Genomic DNA, 22880 nt, shown 5'->3' with positions numbered 1-22880 from the left:
AGTGGCTGGTCTCAGACGATCTTGGAGGTGAACATGCTGGATGTGGAGGTCCTGGGCTGGTGTGGTTACACGTGGTCTGCGGTTGTGAGGCCGGTTGGATGTACTGCCAAAGTCTCTGAAACGCCTTTGGAGACGGCTTATGGTAGATAAATGAACATTCAATTCACGGGCAACAGCTCTGGTGGACATTCCTGCTGTCAGCATGCCAATTGCACACTCCCTCAAAACTTGCGACATCTGTGGCATTGTGCTGTGTGATAAAACTGCACGTTTCAGAGTGGCCTTTTATTGTGGCCAGCCTAAGGCACACCTGTGCAATAATCATGCTGTCTAATCAGCATCTTGATATGCCACACCTGTGAGGTGGGATGGATTATCTCGGCAAAGGAGAAGTGCTCACTATCACAGATTTTTTCAGATTTGTGAACAATATTTGAGAGAAATGGTTATTTTGTGTATATAGAAAATGTTTTAGATCTTTGAGTTCATCTCATGAAAAATGGGAGCAAAAACAAAAGTGTTGCGTTTATATTTTTGTTCAGTGTAAGTACATCAGGTTTCATAGAGCTAAAATATTTCAAGTGCTACTCAATTGGCTTTAGATAAGCCAGTCCTTTATTAGTATATAAGTGCTTTGTTAGTAATTCTATCGCTCGAAGTGGAGTCAAAAGAGATGAGTTTTCAGTCTCCCCCGGAAGATGTGCAAGCTATCTGCTGTCCTGATGTCAATGGGGAGCTCATTCCACCATTTTGGAGCCAGGATAGCAAACCCACGTGTTTTTGCTGATGGGAACTTGGGTCCCCCTCGCAGTGTGGGTGCAGCGAGTCGTTTGGCTGATGCAGAGCGGAGTGCATGCGGGTGTACAGTTTAACCATGTCCTGGATGTAGGAAGGGCCAGATCCATTCGCAGCATGGTACGCAAGTACCAGTGTCTTGAAGTGGATTCTAGCGGAATCCAGTGAAGGGAGCGGAGGAGCGGCGTGGTGTGGAAAAATGTTGGAAGGTTGAAGACCAGACGAGCCGCTGCATTCTGGATGAGCTGCAGAGGTCGGATGGCACATGCAGGTAGACTAGCCAGGAGGGAGTTGCAGTAGTCTAGGCGTGAGATGACGAGAGCCTGGACCAGAACCTGTGTTGCTTTCTGGGTCAGGTGGGGACGTATCCTCCTGATGTTGTAAAGCGTGTATCTGCAGCAACGGGTTGTAGCAGCTATGTTTGCAGTGAAGGACAGTTTGTTATCTAGGATCACACCCAGATTCCTTGCAGTCTGAGTCGGGGAAACAACAGAGGTGCCGATGTTGATTGTTAGGTCAAGAGTGGGACAATCTTTTCCCGGAAGGAAAAGCAGTTCAGTCTTGTCAAGGTTGAGCTTGAGGTGGTGAGCAGACATCCACTGAGAGATGTCAGCTGGACAAGCAGAGATGCGTGCGATGACCTGGGTCTCTGAGCGGGGAAAGGACAGAATTAATTGGGTGTCGTCAGCGTAGCAGTGGTATGAAAAACCATGCGGGCTAATGACAGATCCGAGCGAGTTTGTGTACAGGGAGAAGTGGAGGGGACCAAGGACAGAGCCCTGAGGGACCCCTGTAGTTAATTGACAAGGGTCCGACCCTGTGTCAGTGGATATTATTGATTGGTATATATAATGCATGGCCCAAAGGCAAGGTTAAAACTTTCCAGAATCCCATATTGTTATCCAGTTATTAACCTCTTTATTCCCCACCTAACACATTCAAATCACACACACACACATTGTTCAGAGATAATGGACAAATTGATCCATGGCTTTCTCCTCTCAGATCACTGCAGGTTCTTATCACCATCTGTCAATTACTGCACTGTTAGAGTGCTGTTCCACCTGCAGTTAAGGAGGAACATTGAATCCTACTGTCAAATGTTTCTCTGATTGATGGGACTTGGACAGGTTGGGAGATATTTTTACATCATAGATTGTCCAACAGCTTGTGCCAATATTTTGTTTATTAAAGAAGTATCCTATTATGCTTTTTTGGGGTCCACTCTTTCCTGTTGTGTGTTATATAGGTTTTTGTGCATGTAAATGTTCTGCAGAGGCTAAAATCCCAAAGTGACCCCCAGAGGGAGTTTCTCTACACTCCCCCCTGCCTGAAACGCCTCCATCGGACTCATTTGTTTACTTCTGGAATATAATGACATCACTATGTAATACATGCGTTTCTATTGGCTAAAGCTCCAACACATTGTACGTGACAGGCTAAGGGGCGGGACATCTCTAAGCGGTTGACTAATCACAACAGAGCCGGCCAGCTAACCAATCAGAGCAGTCTGGGCTCTGGTTTCAGACAGAGGGTGAAAAGAGGTGCTGCAGCACAGGCAGTATGAGAAAAATAAAGAGCTTTTTGAACATTAAAGCATGGAGACATGTCCCAGTAGGGGCACTAAATACAAATATGACCCTGAAAATGAGCATAATATGTCCTCTTTAAAAGTATATCGATCAGAGATGAAATGATTTCAGAAACAGTAACCCACTTTCGGATACCAAATGTGTTCTCTGAAATTACAACAAATAAGTTTACATAAACAGGGCCAGTTTTCCAGTTCAGGAAAGGTTCACCTGAAAAATGTATTTTTTGTGTGAATGTGTGGAATAAGAATCAACACTTAGGGTTAACTATGCTTATGGGTCTGAGATTTGCCTCTAGAAAAACTGCAGTACAGTTTGTGTGCAGTGCAATCTTTCCTCCCATGGGAAGAGGAAAACCTTTGAGTTAAGCCAGGAAGTGAGTGAAAAGGAATTCACTTTTCAACAGAGGATAACTTGGCCAACTTAAACACCTGTGCATTTTTTTATAAGAGAAGGAGTTTCAGTGTTATCAATTCGTTTTGGCTTACTAATGTCTCTCAGACTTCCCATTCACAGTTTTCAATTTTTCAGGCATATGTAAAAATGGTTGTACATTTTGTTTTCTGGCAACAGAATAAACAATAACAGTGGTAAAAAGCATTTTTGACAAGTAGGAAGGAGGTACGTTTGAACTCTGGGTTGGATTTAAAAATGGATAAAATAATAGTAGTAAGTCGAAAAAGTAAGCTACTTCCTTAACTTTATTGCAGCTATAATTTCTAACATATCAGAGAATAAAGTTGTTGTTTGGTTGGTTTTGAGGAGGGACTGAAAATAGCAGCCAATGCAGGAGTAAACCTGAATTTTCAGCAGGGAGTGACTAACTATGGTTGTATAACAAGTCTACAAGATAACTTCTCTGCTTCTTACTCAATGTATTAAAACAAAGTCTTCTTTAATACATTACGATGAAAAAGCAACGTATAGCTTTAAGGACTGAATAAATTATTAGGTTGCAACCATATTTCTTTTTATTTCATGCAAGATGATTGCAACATGTTGGTTACCTAAAAAACTAATAGTGACATTGTGACACCCTCTCGTGTCCTTGGTTGCAAAAACACAACAGAGCCATTGCCTTTAAACCACGATGCGACATCCAAAACACCATACGCCAGTCTTCAAAACTTTTCAAAGTGACCTTTCCTGCAGTGCAATGTTTGGTGTTTTGACGGTTTGTTTGATGCTGTTTGAAGTATGACTACTCCAGTTTCTGCTGAGTGATTAGAAAGATTGTTTGATGAAAGGATATATGGGAGGAGGAGAGGAAAATAGGCACACTTCCCTCTCTCTCATATGCGTTTACTGATATATACACTCTTTTTCTACGTGTTCTACCACGCTAACACTCTCACTCTTCTCACTGAGCAGTAAGTGCACGATCAAAGGAAGTTAAAAAATAAACCTCGCAAAAAAATTGAACTCTCCGTGAAACACTTCCCAAAGTCTTTGAAGAATATGAGGTAGCTCACAAACTGTAGCATCAACACTAACCCGCTCAGAGCTAATTAAATGCTAGCACTAGCTAATTAAGCAATTGGAACAGCACTGCAGCAAAGACTGGCAAAGAGACAGTGTCCCTGCAGGAAATCTGGGTGCCAGAGTTTTATGTCCCTGCAGGAGAAAGTGTCTTGGACATCTCAGCAGTACCAGAGTGCTCCTGAATAACATATATGAGACTGAATGTGTGCACATATTTGTCACAATTGAGCCACTGTGGGCAAATTACTAAAAGCAATTGAAAAGCATTAACATAGCATGGGAAGCATCAGGTCTTTGTTTTCCCAAAATGTCATTGCTGATAAAAAGTAGTCACATTGTATAACTTATTGGAGATGCAGTGTAGACTTTTTATGTTTTATACTTTCAAATAAGGCATCAGAAGGCCTTTATTAGCCAGTAAAATGATTAACAATGGGTGAAAGAACTAAAATCACCAAATTAAGACTGAAAAGTCCAAAGACATGCAGGTTGTGTTCATGTAAAGTTGTTGGTAGTCTGTCTCTATGTGTCAGATATGTGATATGCTGGTGTCCAGTGTGTATTCTCATGTTTGCCTTTTGGAAGCTGGTATTGGTTTCCAGCACCAGTGGTGTAGTGGTCGTTGGACGCGGGGGATCGCCGTACCCCCACTTATTTGGAGCCCTCACTTTTTTGAAGCATGATTTTTTTTTAATAGCCTAATAAATATGAAATCATTGCCAGTGTTATCATTTGCAAGTGTCCATGGTTTTGAGTCTGTGTGTGCGTTGAGCGCAGCGCCGTCTGCTTTTTGCAGTACAGTAACTAAAGTAGGACTAAGCATACTGGTTGTTTCTGTAGACCTGTCTGCCGAGTGCACTGCGCGCGTGCGCACTTGTGGCATTGTTTGGGATGACCTAATTAAAATAGCGTCCACCCAGTAAAAAAAATCCCCACTACACCACTGTCCAGCACCATACACATCATTCCAGTAAATGACTCACATGAGTATTTTCTTATATGCCAAATCCATGGTTAAGGTCTAACGATCTGCTGTGACTAAAGATGCTGAGAGAAGGTTTGTGGTCATGATTAAAACAAACCAGTGTCTTAGTGGTCGATTAAGACTACTTGTGTATAGAATATGTTTGCCTCATAGCTACCAAAGTATGTATTGTACCAATTTTAACAAGCCTGGCATCTAATTTAAAACAAGCAGTTTTTTTTTATTTTAGTTATCACTTTGTTTAAGACCAGCTTTCATTTATCTTTCTGTCTAGTCAACCAACTCTGGCAATATTTGGTAACACTGTGTTTAGATTGGTCAAACTTGAAGCCAACATCAATCGACTTTCACAAACGCTCTTGCTATTACAATGCTAAATGTGTTTTTTAGCTGGTTACATTTCTAGTGTTAGCAAAAAATACGTGCACACTTACAGAGACAAGAAGTGTAGGGCGTTTGGTACATTTAGCACCGCTTGAAATGCTTTGGTTATATCAAATCAAAACGGGGGTTACGTATTGTAACCCTAGTTCTATAAGCACTTGCGGAGCCCTCTACTGGACCCTATGGGTACTACTCTCATCAATGATTCGCAAGCGTTCACATACTGAAGTTGTATAAACGTAGCCTGCCAATCAGGGCGAGAGCAAGAGAAGAACATGACTTTCTGGAATACACACCAACAAACATATGCCTTGTTGTTCAAATAGGAACAGTACACACATATTTGATATTATGAACCCATGCAAGCAATATACTGCATGTTCTGTAATGTAGAAACACTGCTTTTTCTTCATTTTCTGTTTTAGCATGCACACTCACAAGAACACACGCCATGGTATCATTCATGAACACCCAACTTCACACACACACACACACACACACACACACACACACACACACACACACACACACACACACACACACACACACACACTCACCACTGATGCAGAGGCTGAAGCGGCAGAGTTCGTCACACAAAGTGTCCGGGCTCTCCAGATCTCCCGGCCCCCCGTTTTTCCCTCCTTCTCTCCTTTTCTTCCTGGGCGACATCCTCTTCACCATCTTCATCACTCGCTCCACTTTGTCCATCCTGGATGATGGATGTCGGACAGAGGTTCAAGTGATGGTAGACTTGTTTCTCCTTCTTCCTTTCCCCCTTTCTTCTCTTGGTTCTCACTCTTTCGCTTCTTCTTCGTCGGCCACTTCCTCCTCTTCTTTTCTAAATCTGTCTTATAACTTTCCACACTTACTTGTTTCTCGTCTCCCCCTCTTCCCTCATCTTTCTAGAATAGTGGCTTTCTAGCTTTCCAAGGTCCCTCTTCCTTGTTCACAGATTCTGCACCTCTGATTTGTCCGCAGCACTTAGTTGCTTAGTCCCACAAACACTCTCCTTTTCGCCTTTCTTTCCTCTCCTCTTCAGCTCGCAGAATTCCGCTGAGCGAAGCGACGAGAGAAGTGAGACACTGAGGGAAAGGAGAGGGAGGAAGGGAGAGGACATTTACTTCTCCCTCCCCCTCTGCACCCCCACCTCGTCACCTCGTCACCTCCCACATCAATCCTTCAAAACTCTCAGCTGGTGCTTCCAGAGAAACAGAGCGAAGAAATATACGATGCAACTTCCTTTTATTTAAGAACACTCAGCATGGTGCTATATTTTGGGGTCTCTTGCACTATGCTCCATTATCTTACTGCCACACACACACACACACACACACACACACACACACACACACACACACACACACACACACACACACACACACACACACACACACACACACACACACACACACACACACACACACACACACACACACACACACACACACACACACACACAGTTTGTCCATGTCTTCCTCCCTCCTTTTTTCTATTGTTTCTTGTTTGTCCTACCTCTTCCATATATTCATCCCCTCTTATCAATCCTACTCCACTTGGTCCCTCGACCCTAAGCGTCCTTCCTATCCTTCCTTCATCCTAACTTACCCTCTTTGTTTATCTTTCAACATCCTTGTTCTCTTTGTCTATCTTTTTCTAATTTCTTCTCACCTTCCCTCAGCATGTTCTCATCTGTTCTTTGATCTCTGATTCGTGTCTTTCCATAATAAGCTCATCATCTACTATGGAGACACACACTCACACACACACACACATGCATGCACATTACCGATTTAAGCAGGCAAGACCACACACATCTAGAACCTGTTAAGCCCGGATGCGGGTATTTTTTTCACGAAACTGTGTCTCAGGGCTTCTTAACATTTAACAAACTATTAATGTGTCAAACTCACTTAACGAAAAGAAACTCAGCTAAATGACGATACGAACAATTTTTACCGAAATAAAACAAAAGTCTCACAATAAGTGTCTAAATGAGCCCTGAGCGAAAAAATGCTGACGCACTTAGAACAAAACTCACGGTATAAATACTTTATTACTTATCGGATCTGCACAAACAAGATATCAGATTAAAGCTGAGATTCCACAGATTCTAGAGGTATTAGTATCATCACTGTGCAATCAGGGGAAGCAAACCCAGACATCACACGACGTAGCTTTAATCGACCAAGGGGGGCCAGAGATATGGAAAACGCACCCAAATGACCCCAGAAGTGTTTTTTTCTTCTAAATCTCTCTAAAAAGGTCAAATTTCACTTGTTTTGCATCAATCTTGATACAGGGTACTTTTTATATGTTATAGTTTGACACACTATAATTTACATTTTTTTACTGTGTTCAATCTGAATTTACTTTAAAATAAAACAATTCTATATTGATTCTGACATTTCTACATCCAACTCACAGGTTTATCATTGCTTTGAGAAAAAAGATTATTAATGTACCCCTTTTAGAAGTGAAGATATAGTAATTTGTTCTGGGAATGTCATTTTCGAGCCTGAGGCCTGAAAAACAGGCTCAGGGGTTAACAGGTTAAATAACCATTTTATTCCTGTGGCATTCCTGCAGTATGTATGTTATATATGCAGGGGTGCACATAACTTTTTTGCCCTGGTTCTCAAAGGAGCACTTGGAGATGTTGCTTGGTGCTTATCCTTAAAATGAAATAAACCGTAACTTTTGAGGGGTCTTGACTTTATTTGCCAGACACACGGCACTGAACACAAATGCAGAGGTGAACACAGAACACACATGCAGAGGTGAACACAAGACAACATTAGCACGACCAGTTATCCTACAAACTGTCATCACTGCCCTCCTGACTGTTCTCCTCACTGTCTAGTCCTCTCTGTCAGACATGGTAGCTGATGATGTAGGCCTACTTCTTTCTCTCTGGTTAAGTCTGTGATTAGCTGCTTGCATCCACAAGTCAACAGCTGGGTTTTGGGTCGAAAGTCTCTGTTGTCATCTTAGACAAGTGGATGTAATCGAATAAGTATGTGAACATAACCAATAACCTACCATAGCCAATAACAAATTAATGTAACTTATTTTATTTGTGTTGTTCATTCATATCTTATTTTACCTTAACATTTATTTATTTATGCTTTTTTTTTTTTAATCTCTCCAGTTTTAAACGATATGTCTGGTTTACTGTCCTATAGTATACATTGGAATGATTTAAAACCTGTTTTATCCCAATAATTATAAAGGAGTGCCTTGGAAATATGTGTTTACATAAATTGTGATCAAAACGTTTGAGACCCACTGAGATAACTTAGACTAAAGTGAACTATCTAAACACTCAAGAGTCCTTTACCTCACTGAGCTGTAGTTATCAGCCTCAGTCTGACTGGAGAGGACTCTCCCTCCACATCATTGTAGAAACATCTTCTTCTTCCGTTAGAGCAGCTAGCACCAGATGCTAATAACAACAGCGCCGGAACCGGTGCACCCTCCCTCTCTCCCACGCTCACTCGCACTTTGGCTGTGAGCTGCGGGCGCCAGACAAGCCAACATCCCCCATTTTCATCACTTACAGCGCCCATCGTACAGGGCAAATGAAACGTGTAACCGGGGTGAAAAGGGTGTTACATTTACTTAATTATGAATGTTGTTACATCAAGGCCGAAAATTAGGATGAGCCCCAACGGTCAAAAATGTTTTTTTCCCTCCCAGAGCTGCCAGCGCAGCGCCTCCACAGATCTGGCGCCCTAGGCGAACATCTATAACGCCAGTTCATATGCAACTCGCAAATGTCTTTCTCTCTCTCCTCTCTTCTCCCTTCTCTCTTCTGTCTCTTCTCTCTCTCCTCTCCCTCTCTCAATTTTGGTACGCAAATGCGCCTTTTTTTAAATGACCCGGTGCTCTTTTTTTGGCGGAGGTGCACATGCGCACCTGCGCACCAGTTATGTGCAGCCCTGTAGGCCTATATAGATGTTCTGTGCATGTAAATGGTCTGCAAAGGCTAACATCCCAATGTTCACTGGTCACTCCAGAGGGAGTTTCTAACCCCACCACCCCCCCCAGGTTGTTTGGCCTGAATTTTTTTTGGACGGACACTATAATTTAATTATTTTTTACTATGTTCAATCTGAATTTACTTTAAAATAAAAAACATCTATATTGATTCTGACTTTTCTACATCCAACTCACAGGTTTATCATTACTTTGAGAAAAAAGATTATTAATGTACCCCTTTTAGAAGTGAAGATATGATCATTTGTTCTGGGAATGTCATTTTCCAGCCTGAGGCCTGAAAAACAGGCTCAGGGCTCAACTGGTTAACTTCAGGTTTTTCCATACTTATTCTTACACGAGGTGTCTGTCATTACCACTCAATGACATCCCCATCTATATTTCCCTCTTGCACATTTTTTTCTCAATCTCACCCTGCTCATTCTGGTAGAAGTTTTTCAGTCAAACTGAGAGAAAAAGCCTCTGAAATGTCTGGAACACGGCCTGGTTCTCTCATCCTGCATCCTTTGTTCACGCTCACAGTGTGTGTGTGTGTGTGTGTGTGTGTGTGTGTGTGTGTGTGTGTGTGTGTGTGTGTGTGTGTGTGTGTGTGTGTGTGTGTGTGTGTGTGTGTGTGTGTGTGTGTGTGTGTGTGTGTGTGTGTGTGTGTTTGGGTATGCAACCCATGAGAGACCGAAAGTGTTTGCTCTGCAGTTCACAGGTATAACTTGTCCTATACCTCTCCTTCTACTCACTTTAACTTTCCCATACCAGCTCATTTCTTATTCACACCATCCCTCTTTTGAAACGAAAAAGGACCTATACAGGTGTGCATGCATTTCGGTCTATGACTAATCGTCTGGTTTTTTTCAGTGATGCAGTGCAGACTTTACTCATCAACACTACAAATGCTCTTTACAGCATGCACTTATCATCTCCTGCTGTAGCTCTGCAGGAAGTTGTCACTATCGATTCAAACATATAATTGGTATGAAACAAATGTTCTAATCTAATGCTTTAAAACCCATGAGCTCCTTTAAACTGTTGACATCTACAGTAAGTGCTAAATTCAGAAGTATGTTTTTTTGGGGGGTTTTGTTTTCTTTCCCAAGGTGCCTACTGACATATACTGCAGTAGATGAGTGCATTTGCAATATAGAGTGGGATATGTGAGTTAATGGTCCAAACCAAGAGTACGTTAGAGGCAGTTATGGCAGTGGAGGGCAGCGGATCTACCTGAGAGAACCATTTAAGCGGACCTGGCAGGATTCCAATCTTCAACACTGACACAGTGGTCCAGAGCTGCAGAGCATGTGGTTGATATCAGCTTTAGTTGGTTTTATTTGGAACTTTAAAAAAAATGGTAGTAGCTTTGTGACTTTGACTCATTTTAATTTAAAAGGACATCTTATCCACCTTTTCAGATAATATTTGTATGTTGTGCCTCTACCACATGTTTGCATGCTTTAATATTTAAAAATATCTTTACTTTTCTCATACTGCCTGTGCTGCAGCACCTCTTTTCACCCTCTGTCTGAAACCAGAGCCCAGTCTGCGGTTTGTAACACTGCCGTCCTGACGGTAGTAGACCGATTCACCAAGATGGTTCACTCTGCCAAGGAAATGGCAGAGGTCATGCTAACCCACGTATTCAGGATTCATGGCTTCCCCAGTGATGTGGTGTCCGACCGAGGTCCCCAGTTCATCTCCGTCTTCTGGAGGGAATTCTGCCGGCTCCTAGGCGCCACCATCAGCCTGTCTTCCGGCTACCACCCCCAGTCCAATGGCCAGACAGAACGCCTAAATCAGGACCTCGAGACCTGCCTCAGATGCCTTGTGTCCCAGAGCCCGACAGACAAAATACATAAACATAACTAACACATTTGACGAGATACAACACTCTAGCATTATCAAAAAATTATGTATTGTGGTTTGAATAGCGCCATTGCTCAAAACGTTGGTACATGCTGTTTTAATTTGTACATTTGATCAGGTTCCAATCAGCCTATGAGCATTTTTGGGGATCTGATCAAAATGTGGGCAGATTGAAGATACAATGATATGAGAAGACCTTTAGGGTAACAGTATACATATCTGTTAGTTTAGTTTATTTGAAATCAAACCATTGTCTTAAAACATTGGTTCCCGCAGAAAAATATTCTCGAACGTATTAAATTTGTCTCGGGTATCGAGATATGCACCGCTAAGATGTCATGTCTCCATTCAAATACAATGGTGGAAATGTTAGGTTTCTTTTGCGGCGCTAACAGATAATATTCCTCTCACTTAAACTGGTTTTGAATAGCACCCAAAATACCAGAAGCAGATGCCTCATAATCTGAACAAATCTCTATGCCGAGATAGCACAAAGCCTAATCCGATTTAAACTCTTTAATCCGGTACGGTACATTTTGTCAGCATGTTCTTCTTGTTTTGAATGTCCTCCGCGTCAAAAGTCACATTCACAAAGCAGATGCCAAGACAGTCACTGAAAGTTGTTTGACATTAGTTAACTCAGATGTTCCTTTCTTGTTTCACATCTAAATTCGCCTCAGGAAACGTCACACACACTCCAAGGTGTCTGGCAATTAGGAAGCCTGTCACTTCATCAGTTCACTGCAGTTTGCACTACATTATAATGTACTACTTCGGGGACAATCCTACTGCTTAGACTTAGATCATTGCTTGACAAGATGGCAGAGACCGAGGCATAAAACAAAAGCTAACGAAAGAGTGGGAGTGATTGATGGACAAGGGAGGGAAGGGACAATACTTAAGATACAATAAGGCCCTGTGAGAAGAGCAGGCTTTGTGTTAGTCCTTATATAATGGGTTCTTTTAGAGGATTTAGGAAAACAGAATGTAACACTTAAATTCGTTTTAACACATTTAGCCTAGAGTTACACTACCGACTAGCTTTTTTTGGAATATATCATTCAAATGAACTAACCTTACCCATTATCATATTGGAATACAATATGATTAGCTCAGGATCTCATGCGGTTTTGATGTATAATTCATCTGGCATTATAGTGGCTTTCTAACCTTCCAATGAGCAACTATTGAGCAGGTTTGGCAATGTGCAATGCCAAAACAATTAAAGAGGTCAAAAAAGCTAAATCAAAAACTCTCAGAATGACTCACCCCCCCCCCCCCCCCCAATACAAAAGGTTATTACAATGGTGTATGTAAATTGCAGAAATAATTAACTCTTGAGGAAGCGATCTAGTGCTAACAAGCTAATACATGTTACCAATAGAGTTGGAACTTATATTAGCTCAACTGTTATTTGAAACCCCTTTTCACTTTTTGATGGATAACTTGAATATCTTATTATTCCTGTCAACGGTTCTAAGGATTAACAATATCTACTTTATAAACTTTATCTGAACTATATTCAAAATTGATTCTGCTTATCCTTCCAAGCATGAAAACTCCGATCTTTACCATGTCCTAGTTTATATTTGTATTCCAAATGTATTGGATGTCAGTCAGAACTGCTTGCCATATTAGGTAGAAGTTGTAGTCGCTTCAGTATATGTGTTATCCCACAAGTTTTTGAATCTGGATACATTACTTTTTGCGATGTGAAATCAACCAATCAGTCAACCCACCATCCGAAGCAAGAAATAGAAAAGTTGAAGTGAATGTAGAGCAATGTGTAACCAGGAAATGGGTCATGAGCTTCTGTCTTGTGGTTTGCCAATATGGCACACAGATGTTTTGAAAAGCCTGGTTCCCTGGGTGCTTACTCCAAAGGCTATATGCAAAAGTGAATATGCAATCAGAAATATGAGATGTTCAGATTTAAAGTTAATCACAAGGTGCCCCATTGACATCAGCTGAATTCCTCAAAAACCCATATGTTAGTGGATGCTGTTTGTGTTGCTTCACATCCTGTTTGCAGACACCAGGAATTGAACTAAATCAAAACACACAAAGACATCTCCTGTGTTTTAAAAATAATATTATTGTCGTAAATATGGGATGTAGCGTTGAGAAGGCTTGGACAGAAGTTTGTTCAAAGTCAGCAGCCTTCAAGTATTCACTTTTTTTTGCTGATCCTTTGATTGATCTTTTGGTTTGGTCTTAGCTTTTGTTGTTTAATGTGCACCTGTGTTCCTCACTTTTGTAAATGTGAATGGTAGCTGCTTTTAGCTACAAAAACCAAGTAAGTGTGTTGCTGAACTTAGCGGAGAAATGCAGAAAAGTTAAATGATTTGAATCAAAATGTTACAGCTGAAATGCATTGCAATGACTTTGTTGAAAACTTGAAAGTGAAATGTTAAACTGGAAGAGTAGCTTAATATTTAAAAGAAAAGGTTTAAAAAAGGTATAAACAACATGTATAGCCTCATTGTCCTGAAATAGCTGAATAAGTTAATAGTTGAATAGTTTGTGCAGCTGAAAGAGTTACATATCAGATGTACATAGTAGTATAAGTTCAAGTAGCATTACATCTATAGGGCTTTTCTTTTGACGGGGTGTTTGTTTTTGGACAGTGTGAGGTGTAGAAAAACTAAATGAGATGTCTGACATCAATCAATGGGAGGTTCACCCATAAAAATAATGGTTAGATGGGCAAAGGCCTTTGGCCTGTTTGTGTGTGTGTGTCTTTACATATGTATTAGAGACATCCAGCGTGTGTGTGTGTGTGTGTGTGTGTGTGTGTGTGTGTGTGTGTGTGTGTGTGTGTGTGTGTGTGTGTGTGTGTGTGTGTGTGTGTGTGTGTGTGTGTGTGTGTGTGTGTGTGTGTGTGTGTGTGTGTGTGTGTGGGAAATATGAAATGTTGGAAACAACATCCCTTAATGACATAGTTAAGTCTGTTTAACATTTATGTTTATAGAAACTGAATCCTTGGGGCTTTTCATGAAACAACCCAGCTACCAGCTACCGTTAATGTTCTTATTCTATATTTTCATATTTTGAGTTGGGTAAAACTTGGCTGTAGTTGTCAGTTTCTAAGCTTGTCCATTGGGTGTTTTTACTGTAGATTCAAAAATAGGATTTTATGTTGAGAAAAAACGTTAAAGTGGACCTATCATGCTATTTTTAGGCAATAGCATAGGTCTCAGATATATAAAAAAATATAAAAAACATGTCTATGAAGTGTTTTGCTCAAAATACCAAACAGATCACCCATTCTAGCCATGCCTCATATCCCTCTATTTCACTTCCTGTTTCAAAAGTGCTGCTTTGGGGTATAAAGCTTTAAAAAAATATATATATATTAAAAAAAAGGAGGGGGCTGAGCTCATGAGGGAGATTCTACCGACAGATTCTGCGGTGATGAAACGCCATATCATGGATTATCAATGATTATGTCTGAAACAGTATGGAGCTCAAAGGCTTTCTCTCTTGCCGGTTATACCACAAGGTGAGTTCCTTTTTATTTCCTGCTTCTTCACACACATGATCTATCTGATATTCTGTGCAAACTGTGAAGTCCACTGAGACAAATGTAACATTTGTGATATTGGGCTATATAAATAAACATTGATTGATTGATTGATATTATTGACAGGTTAGCTCTGAGTGTTAGCGATGCTAATGAAAACATGCACCGACCATATTACGTCCAAAACAGTCGAGCATTGTTTCTGATAGCAACGTTTCTGATAGGGCCGTGGGTGTAAAGCCAGCCTACATTTCCGATATTACGTCATATCGGACGCAAATCTGGATCAGTTCCGTTGTAGCCCAGTTTTTAGCGATTTGGGTAACGGAGGAAAAAAGAGAACGTTTTATTTTCTGACGCTGCGTGAGTTCCCTGACACACCGGGGACACATATTTATGTATAAAAGACATACAAAAGTGCATTTTGCATGATAGGTCTCCTTTAACATAAACTCACCTGAATGTAAAACATCTATGGGTGCATTCAAAGCCCTGGAACTGGAATTACATGATAGGGATCTACCAAATCAAATGTGAAACTATCAAACCCTTTGGTTAGACTTCTGAGACAAATAGGAATGAATGGAGTGTTATACACATCGTCTGTGGCAGAGTGACAGAGTTGTGTTGTATGTCTTCTACTGTGGATTATTAACACTTCCACAGTACAAAGTCAATTACAACCACATTGGAATTGAGGCAAACCTAAAAATCTCACATTAACTGCAATTACCCCTGAAACCTTGCTATAAACCTAACTTCCATTCTATGTCATTGCATCACATTCAATTCAACTGATGCTTTTATTCAAAGGGAGTTCCAGTAATTGTCTGAAGACACAACTAAGAATAACAGGAATCATTCAACTACATTCACTTCAAATAGCCAAACTGTCGCGATCTGTCTAGATCTGCCTTTGGTTCTATTTCGTCCCTACTGACCGCCAGAGGCGGTGCTTTAGCACTGGATATGTCCATCGCGCACATGCACAGCTCGAGTACCAATAACAACAAAGTCACCTGTGACCCACGTGACACCGGCTATATCAGCCGGTGTCGTCAGAGGATCTGTTCCTTTCATCTTCTCACTGCGCGAGAGTACCGTGGCTACATTTTTGTAGCCTACAGCATTCGTTCGGTTGGAACATTTGTCAAGGATTCTCTGCAAACAGCTGGCTTCGTGCAGCTTCGCGACTCATCCAGTCGGGGCCGCGGGCTTACCTGTCCTCCAAGAGCTGTGGCTGGCTCCGCAGAGACTTCGTTCGGACAGGTTAGTGTTGGCTTGGTTGGTGATGGCAGTGTTTCCGCTCCCTCTCCCAGCCTAGTTGTCCTGATTACTGTCTGTTTGCTTTTTGGGCTTGAACTTTTTTGGTGACGGAGGTGTTTCCGTTCCCTCTCCCAGGAGTTGCCCTTGCTGTGCTTTTGTACTTGTTCTGACCGTGGCGTTGTGCCAAACTTCATTAGCATTGAGCTGTGTTTCTTGTTTGGCTAGTTAGCAGTAGCGGGTTAAGCACCGGAGTTTCCCATGCTGTTTTTTCTTTAGAAGCCAGTTTCTGGTCTTAGCTTTGTGTTAAAGCTTCTTGATTTTACCCAGCTAGGTGAAGGCAGTGCTCTCGCTCCCGCTCCCTCTGCCGGTAACGTGGGTGTAGCTACATCCCTTTTTCTGTTCGGCGAGTAGCAGCACCGCTCTACTCTTCCCGTTCAGCAGGTGTTCCCGCACCCGCTCCCGGTTACGCTGCATCTGGCATTCATCTTTAATTTAACCAGTGAAGGCTGTGTTCCCGCACCCGCTCCCGGTTACGCTGCATCTGGCATTCGTCTTTAATTTAACCAGTGAAGGCAGTGTTCTCGCCCCCGCTCCTGGTAGACGCTAAACTGCCTTGTTTATTCCGTTAAGCAGGTAGCTGGTGAAGGCTGTGTTCCCGCACCCGCACCCGCACCCGCTCCCGGTTACGCTGTATCTGGCATTCGTCTCTATTTCAACCAGTGAAGGCAGTGTTTTCGACCCCGCTCCTGGTAGACGCTGAACTGCCTGGTCTTTCCGTTAAGCAGGTAGCTGGTGAAGGCTGTGTTCCCGTACCCGCTCCCAGTTGCGCTGCATCTGGCATTCGTCTTAATTTAACCAGTGAAGGCAGTGTTCTCGCCCCCGCTCCTGGTAGACGCTAAACTGCCTGGTTTTTCCGTTAAGCAGGTAGCTGGTGAAGGCTGTGTTCCCGCACCCGCTCCCAGTTGCGCTGCATCTGGCATTCGTCATAATTTAACCAGTGAAGGCAGTGTTCTCGCCCCCGCTCCTGGTAGACGCTAAACTGCCTGGTTTTTCCGTTAAGCAGGTAGCTGGTGAAGGCTGTGTTTCCGCACCCGCTCCCGGTTACGCTGCATCTGGCACTCGTCTCTAGCTCAACCAGTGAAGGCAGTGTTCTCGCCCCCGCTCCTGGTAAACGCTAAACTGCCTTATTTATTAATCCAGCTAGGTGAAGGCAGTGCTCTCGCTCCCGCTCCCTCTGCCGGTAACGTGGGTGTAATTACATCCCTCTTTCTGTTTGGCGAGTAGCAGCACGGCTCTACTCTTTCCGTTAAGCAGGTAGCTGGTGAAGGCTGTGTTCCCGCACCCGCTCCCGGCTACGCTGCATCTGGCTACCTACAGAATGGCTCATTCATGTAGCGCCTGTATGGCTTCTCTTGAGCCCGAGGACGGCCATGACCGCTGCCCCTCTTGCCTCGGCCTCGAGCATCTAAGGGAGGCTCTCACGGTAGGTGCCTGCATGAACTGTAGCTGCATGCCCCGGGCACTCAGAGTGGCTAGAATCACTGAGGTGGAACGTCTGGTGGAAGCCAACGGACATCTCTCTTTGTCACATCCTCCTCCAGATCAGTTCGGTCGTCCCCGGCGACTTGATGGAGCGATGGCCATGGGTGCACCCCCCAATAGGAGGACTAGAAACAGGCTGTCCTCTAAAGTGGATCAGCTAGCTGGGTCTAGGGGTCTCTGCAGGGCGTGGAGGACGACTCCATGGCGGCCATTATTCGTACGGCCCTGGCACACTTGCAGATTCCGGTTCCGCAGGCCGACTTAGTTCAGGCTAGTGCCTTCTTCAGGCGTAGCCCAGCCCCTGTCCCCCTCACCGTTCCTCCTTCAGAGGAGTACCTGAGGGAGCTCCAGGCATGCTGGAGGGATACCAGGGCTCTCTGCCACGCTGGCTCTGATGCCTGGACCTTGGCTGCCATGCAGGACCCGGCGAGGGTGGGGCTGGGTGGCATGCCACCCATTGAGCCTGCCATCGCCTCCCTGATTCTGGCTCCTGACGAGGCTCTAAGGCCTGAGGTCAGGTGCCCTCGGCCTCAGTGCAGGGTCACAGATGGGCTGCTCTGTAGGGCCTACGACGCAGCGGCACGCATGGGTTGTATCGGGAACTCCCTCTCCCATCTAATGCTGGCCGTCTCCACCTCTCTGCTGCAGGCTCCGGCCGAGCCTTCTTTGCTGGGCCTCAGTAATGCATCACTGCAGGCCTTTGCCCTAATGACTAGGGAATTGGGACGAGTTATGTCCTTTCTGGTACAGACTCGTCGCCAGGTTTGGCTGGCCCAGTCACCACTAATGGAGACATGTAGGAGAGTCCTCCGTAGCGTGCCAGTCGAGCCAGGGGAGCTGTTTGGGTCAGCTGCCCTGGAGGCGCTGGAGCGTGCAGCCCAAGCTAGGCAGACCAGGCAGCAGCTCTCGGGTCTTCGCAGACCCGTGCCCACTCCCAGCAGGCCCAGGGGCCGCTCTAGCAGCCACACTCAGCCACCGGCTTACAGGGGTGGTCTGCAGAGGTTCCAGCGGCCCACTCAACCGGCCAATGACTTTAGTGCCCCAGGTCACCTGGCTTCCAGGCGACCTGGGGCATCTTCAGACTGGGCAAGAGGGTGCCTTACATCCAGTTCCTCCGGCTCTTAGGCAGACTGACAGCTGCCTCAGCCATTGTGCCCTTGGGCCTGCTGTCACTGCACCCCATGCAGATGTGGCTGAACAACTTTCACTTGGACGCCAAGCGGCACAGGCACAAGAGAGTCAGGGTGTCTCAGCGGTGCCTCCACTCTCTGTCCCGCTGGAGGGACAGGGCCTATCTTCTGATGGGTGTGCCCATGGGCGCCATCCCATCCCGCCGGGAGACTGTCACTGTGGATGTGTGTCTCTCGGGGTGGGGTGCGGTGTGGCAGGGCAGGACTGTTCAGGGTCAGTGGTCTGCCCAGGAAGGTGCACGCCATATCAATGTGCTGGAGTTTCGGGCGGTGTTCAAAACTTGTATTGCATGCACTTTTTACCCCAACTGGCGGGCAGGCATGTGCTCGTTCGTTCGGACAACATGTCCGCCGTTGCCCAAATCAACCACCAGGGGGGCACCAGGTCCCTCTGCTGCAGCCCACCATGGCATCTCCCCGACAGGAAGGACCTTCTGTCACAGCTCAAGGGTCATATTTGGCATCCCGACCCTCACCGCCTTCAGCTCTGGGTTTGGCCTCTGCAGGGCCCAACCCACTGTTGAGCGCTTTCACGGCATCTGTCAGGGAAACTATCCTGAATGCCAGACCTCCATCCACTCGAGCACAGTATGAGTGCAAATGGAAGCTCTTCTCCCACTGGTGTTTGAGTAAGGCTGAGAATCCGGGACATTACTCCGTGGCCACCATTTTAGAGTTCCTGCAGTCTCACTCACGTTCTCACTCCACTTTGAAGGTGTATATGGCTGCTATCTCTGCCCGACATGTCGGAGTCGATGGCGCCACAGTGGGGTGTCCCTCTTTCTAAGAGGGGCTCTATGGCTAGCACCCAAAGGGCCCCGGCTTGGGACCTGCCCCTAGTGCTGGATGCCCTATCATCTCCTCCCTTCGAGCCCCTGGCCCAGGTCGGGCTTAAGTGGCTGTCCCTGAAGGCGGCATTTCTGCTTGCCATAACCTCAGGGAAGCGTGTCGGAGAGCTTCATGCCCTCTCCGTAAGCAGTACATGCCTGAGGTGGAACTCCGATGGCTCGGGTGTTGCCCTCTGGCCGAATGTGGCGTTCCTGCCCAAGGTGCTTCCACTAGCCCACTCCAATCGGCCTATCCAGCTGGCACACTTTAACATTCCACAGGAGAGCGGCACGCCTGAGTTGCTGTGCCCTGTGGGTGCCCTAAGGGTGTATATTGATGTATACAGCAGTCAGAGCAGCTCTTCGTTTGCCATGGCGGCACTAGGAAGGGTCGTGCTCTCTCCAAACAGCGGCTGTCCCACTGGGTGGTTGATACCATCACATATGCCTATGGGGCCAGTGGCCGCCCCCCGCCATCAGGGGTCAGATGCCACTCTACAAGAAGCATCTCAACATCGTGGGCTGCCCTAAGAGGGGTGCCCCTGGAGACCATCTGTGCCGTGGCGTCATGGGCGTCTTCTGGCACATTCTCCAGGTTCTACCGGGTCAATGTCGCCACTCCTCACCCTCTGGGTGTGGTCCTGTTGCCAAGCTCCGCTGCTTCCATCTAGGTGAGTAGGTGCTTGGATTCTTCATGACATGGTTGGTATAGGTCATCCAGTGCTAAAGCACCGCCTCTGGCGGTCAGTAGGGACGAAATAGAACGATAGTTACGGCTGTAACTACGGTTCTATGAGTCCCGGATGACCGCCAGAGTATCCTGTCACTCAGAATTCTTGTGTGCTCGCGAGAAGATTCTGGGAACAGATCCTCTGACGACACCGGCTGATATAGCCGGTGTCACGTGAGTCACAGGTGACTTTGTTGTTATTGGTACTCGAGCTGCGCATGCGCGCGATGGACATATCCAGTGCTAAAGCACCGCCTCTGACGGTCATCCAGGATTCATAGAACCGTAGTTACAGCCGTAACTATCGTTTCCTGTCTGTGTGTTCCCTCCTACCTGATTACCTGATTATGTTCACCTTGTGCCCCTGTGTTTTCTCCTCCCTCCTCACCTGTGTCTTGTTTGTTTTCATTAGTCCTGTGTGCATTTAGGTTCTGCGTTTTCTGTTAGTCTTTGTGAGATCCTTGTTTGTTTTTGACTGTGTTCACAGGGAAGAGCTCTGTATTTTTCTTGTGGCCTTTAAATAAAAGGTATTTACTGTTAAATCTGCGTTTGGGTCCTGCCTGCTTCGCTCAGCCCTGACAGAAGGATCTCACAAAGACAACACAGACAGATCGTGACACAAACTTTTTTAAGTGCTGATTGATAACAAATCAGGCAACACTTTTAAAGGTCCCATGTCAAGCTTTTCCGGATATTACCCGTCCCCTTGTGTTATGTAGCTTTTTATGCATGTAAACGGTCTGCAAAGTCACAAACCCTCAAAGTACACCATGTAGCGAGTAAAACTCTATTTATTTTTTCTTGCTGGGTACAGTGACGTGACCATACCCAAATGGACCCATGTGGAGCTACACACACACACACACACACAGCGGCGAAACTGTGACGCGCTGGGGGGGTTGCTAGTGGAGCCACGCAGCGGTGAAACTGTGGCACGCTTACACTGTAGGTGCGCCGCGTTTGGGGGTGCGGGTGCTAGTGGAGCCTCACAGATGGGGGTGCTGCAGCCCCCTCAGCACCCCCCCTTCCCGTGTCCATGGTGCTCAGGCTGAGTTCAGGCTGAGTTTCGCACTGTCTCGCAGACCCAACGCAGTAACCAGGAAACGACACGAGTAATAGAGCTCAGACTATCCCCTCCTCACAGCAGCGAGCCGCGCACTCGCCACTCTGCTGTTCCGCAGAGCCGCTTCCCCTCCCTCCGGCTGAAATTATGAATGTAAGGCGTATAGTAATCATAGATAACATGGCAAGGTCCGTTACAATTTGTTTTCATCTGATTTTAATTAAACAAAGTCTTGGCTTTCAGAATATTAAACTTGTTTCGGCAAATTCAGATGATATTACATGTTATACGCTTTTATCCAAAGCAACTTACATACTCAATACTGTGGGCAATTCCCACAGGAGCAATTTGGGGTGAAGTGTCTTGCCCAGGGACACAACTACATGCTGACTGTAGTGGGGTTTGAACCTGTGACCATCTGACGCCCAGACCAAGGCTCTATCCACTGCGCCACACGCCTCCCTGATAAATACAACTTTGAAACTTGTAACGGCATAATTACAAGCGGAGAACGGAGTAACTTGACACCACAGTAGGCCAGGGACGTGCACAGGTACGGGCTAATGTTGCCCGGGCAACGGCCCGTTTTCCCCTGTTGGCTGACCTGCCCCTCTGGAGAGAGCGAGATTTTTTTTTTTTTTTTTTTGTGGTCGAATCAACATGATAAGCCCACAATTAGTATTGTAGTGTCTCGCTGCGGGAAACACACCTTCATTCTTCTTCTACTACTTATTTTACTTCTTCTTCTCCTTCTTCTTACATGTAATTGCCCGCGAAATTTTGAATGAAGAACTCGTTTCAGTGTGAACTCATTCCACAGTATGACCACAAAAGTGTTTTAAACCAGGTAGGCCTACGTTTTTATTATTTATGTTCTATATCGCTAAGTGTGTGATTACACATGTTACGTATTATATATATATATATATAATATTTATTATAGGCTACTGTATTGGTGCCGGTGCGTTAAGACCACCACTAGTGTCGGATTTTGGAAAATTTGATTTTTAGTTTTCTCATGGCAGGGACTTTACTTCCTCTTGACACCGTCGGTTATTTACAAAAAAACACCTACATATACTCGTTATTGTGCTTCTGTCTTTCTGTGTCTTTTCATCTGCTCCGTAAACTCCTATTAATGTGAGTCATTTTGTCCAGCAATGCAAACGGAGGGATTAAGTCTAATGAATAAAAATAAGTGTCATGAATGCCATACGCCAGTAATCAGTCACTGCATGAAAACAACTCACTGGAAGTTAAAGGTCCCATGGCATGGCCATTTCTACTGATCATATTTCCATTGTTGAGGTCTACTAGAATAGATTTAAATTGTGAAACAAAAAATGTCCCTGGTTGTCATTTGAAAAATCAAGTCACCGAATGCAAGTAGTTGCCTTAGTTATTTTGTTATGAGATGATGATGATGTGAATTACTGTTCAAATTAGTTAATGTAATTATCGTTTTGGTCTTATATTTTTTTTCGGGGGGGGTGGCCCTTTTTTCAGTTTAGAGCAATAGCCCCTCCAGCAGGCATAACAACAGCCGGTGTTTCTCATGAGTGGTTAAACAAACACAATACGCACAAACGCAAAATTACACAAACACACACACATGTACACACACTCGTGAGCTTCCCCCAGACCAGTAATC

At 44.7% G+C, this 22880-nt stretch overlaps 1 protein-coding gene across 4 annotated transcripts in view; it reads right to left on the bottom strand.

Moving 5' to 3' along the window:
- Window positions 1-22880, bottom strand: part of LOC117560669 (glutamate receptor-interacting protein 2-like) — a 522557-nt gene that overhangs the window by 320465 nt on the left and 179212 nt on the right. For 2 of the 4 annotated variants that reach the window (XM_034237602.1, XM_034237603.1), the window contains exon 1: window positions 5796-6290. The exons of the other annotated variants lie outside the window; for them this stretch is intronic. In XM_034237602.1, the coding sequence (XP_034093493.1) occupies window positions 5796-5946 (151 nt within the window). In that variant the 5' untranslated portion in view covers window positions 5947-6290. Of the gene's footprint in view, window positions 1-5795; window positions 6291-22880 lie in introns of those variants that run through there. 4 annotated transcript variants of the gene reach the window in all.

Source organism: Gymnodraco acuticeps, unplaced genomic scaffold (genome assembly GCF_902827175.1).
Source record: "Gymnodraco acuticeps unplaced genomic scaffold, fGymAcu1.1, whole genome shotgun sequence".
NCBI lineage: Eukaryota > Metazoa > Chordata > Actinopteri > Perciformes > Bathydraconidae > Gymnodraco > Gymnodraco acuticeps.
This window is presented reverse-complemented; position numbering and strand designations above follow the sequence as displayed.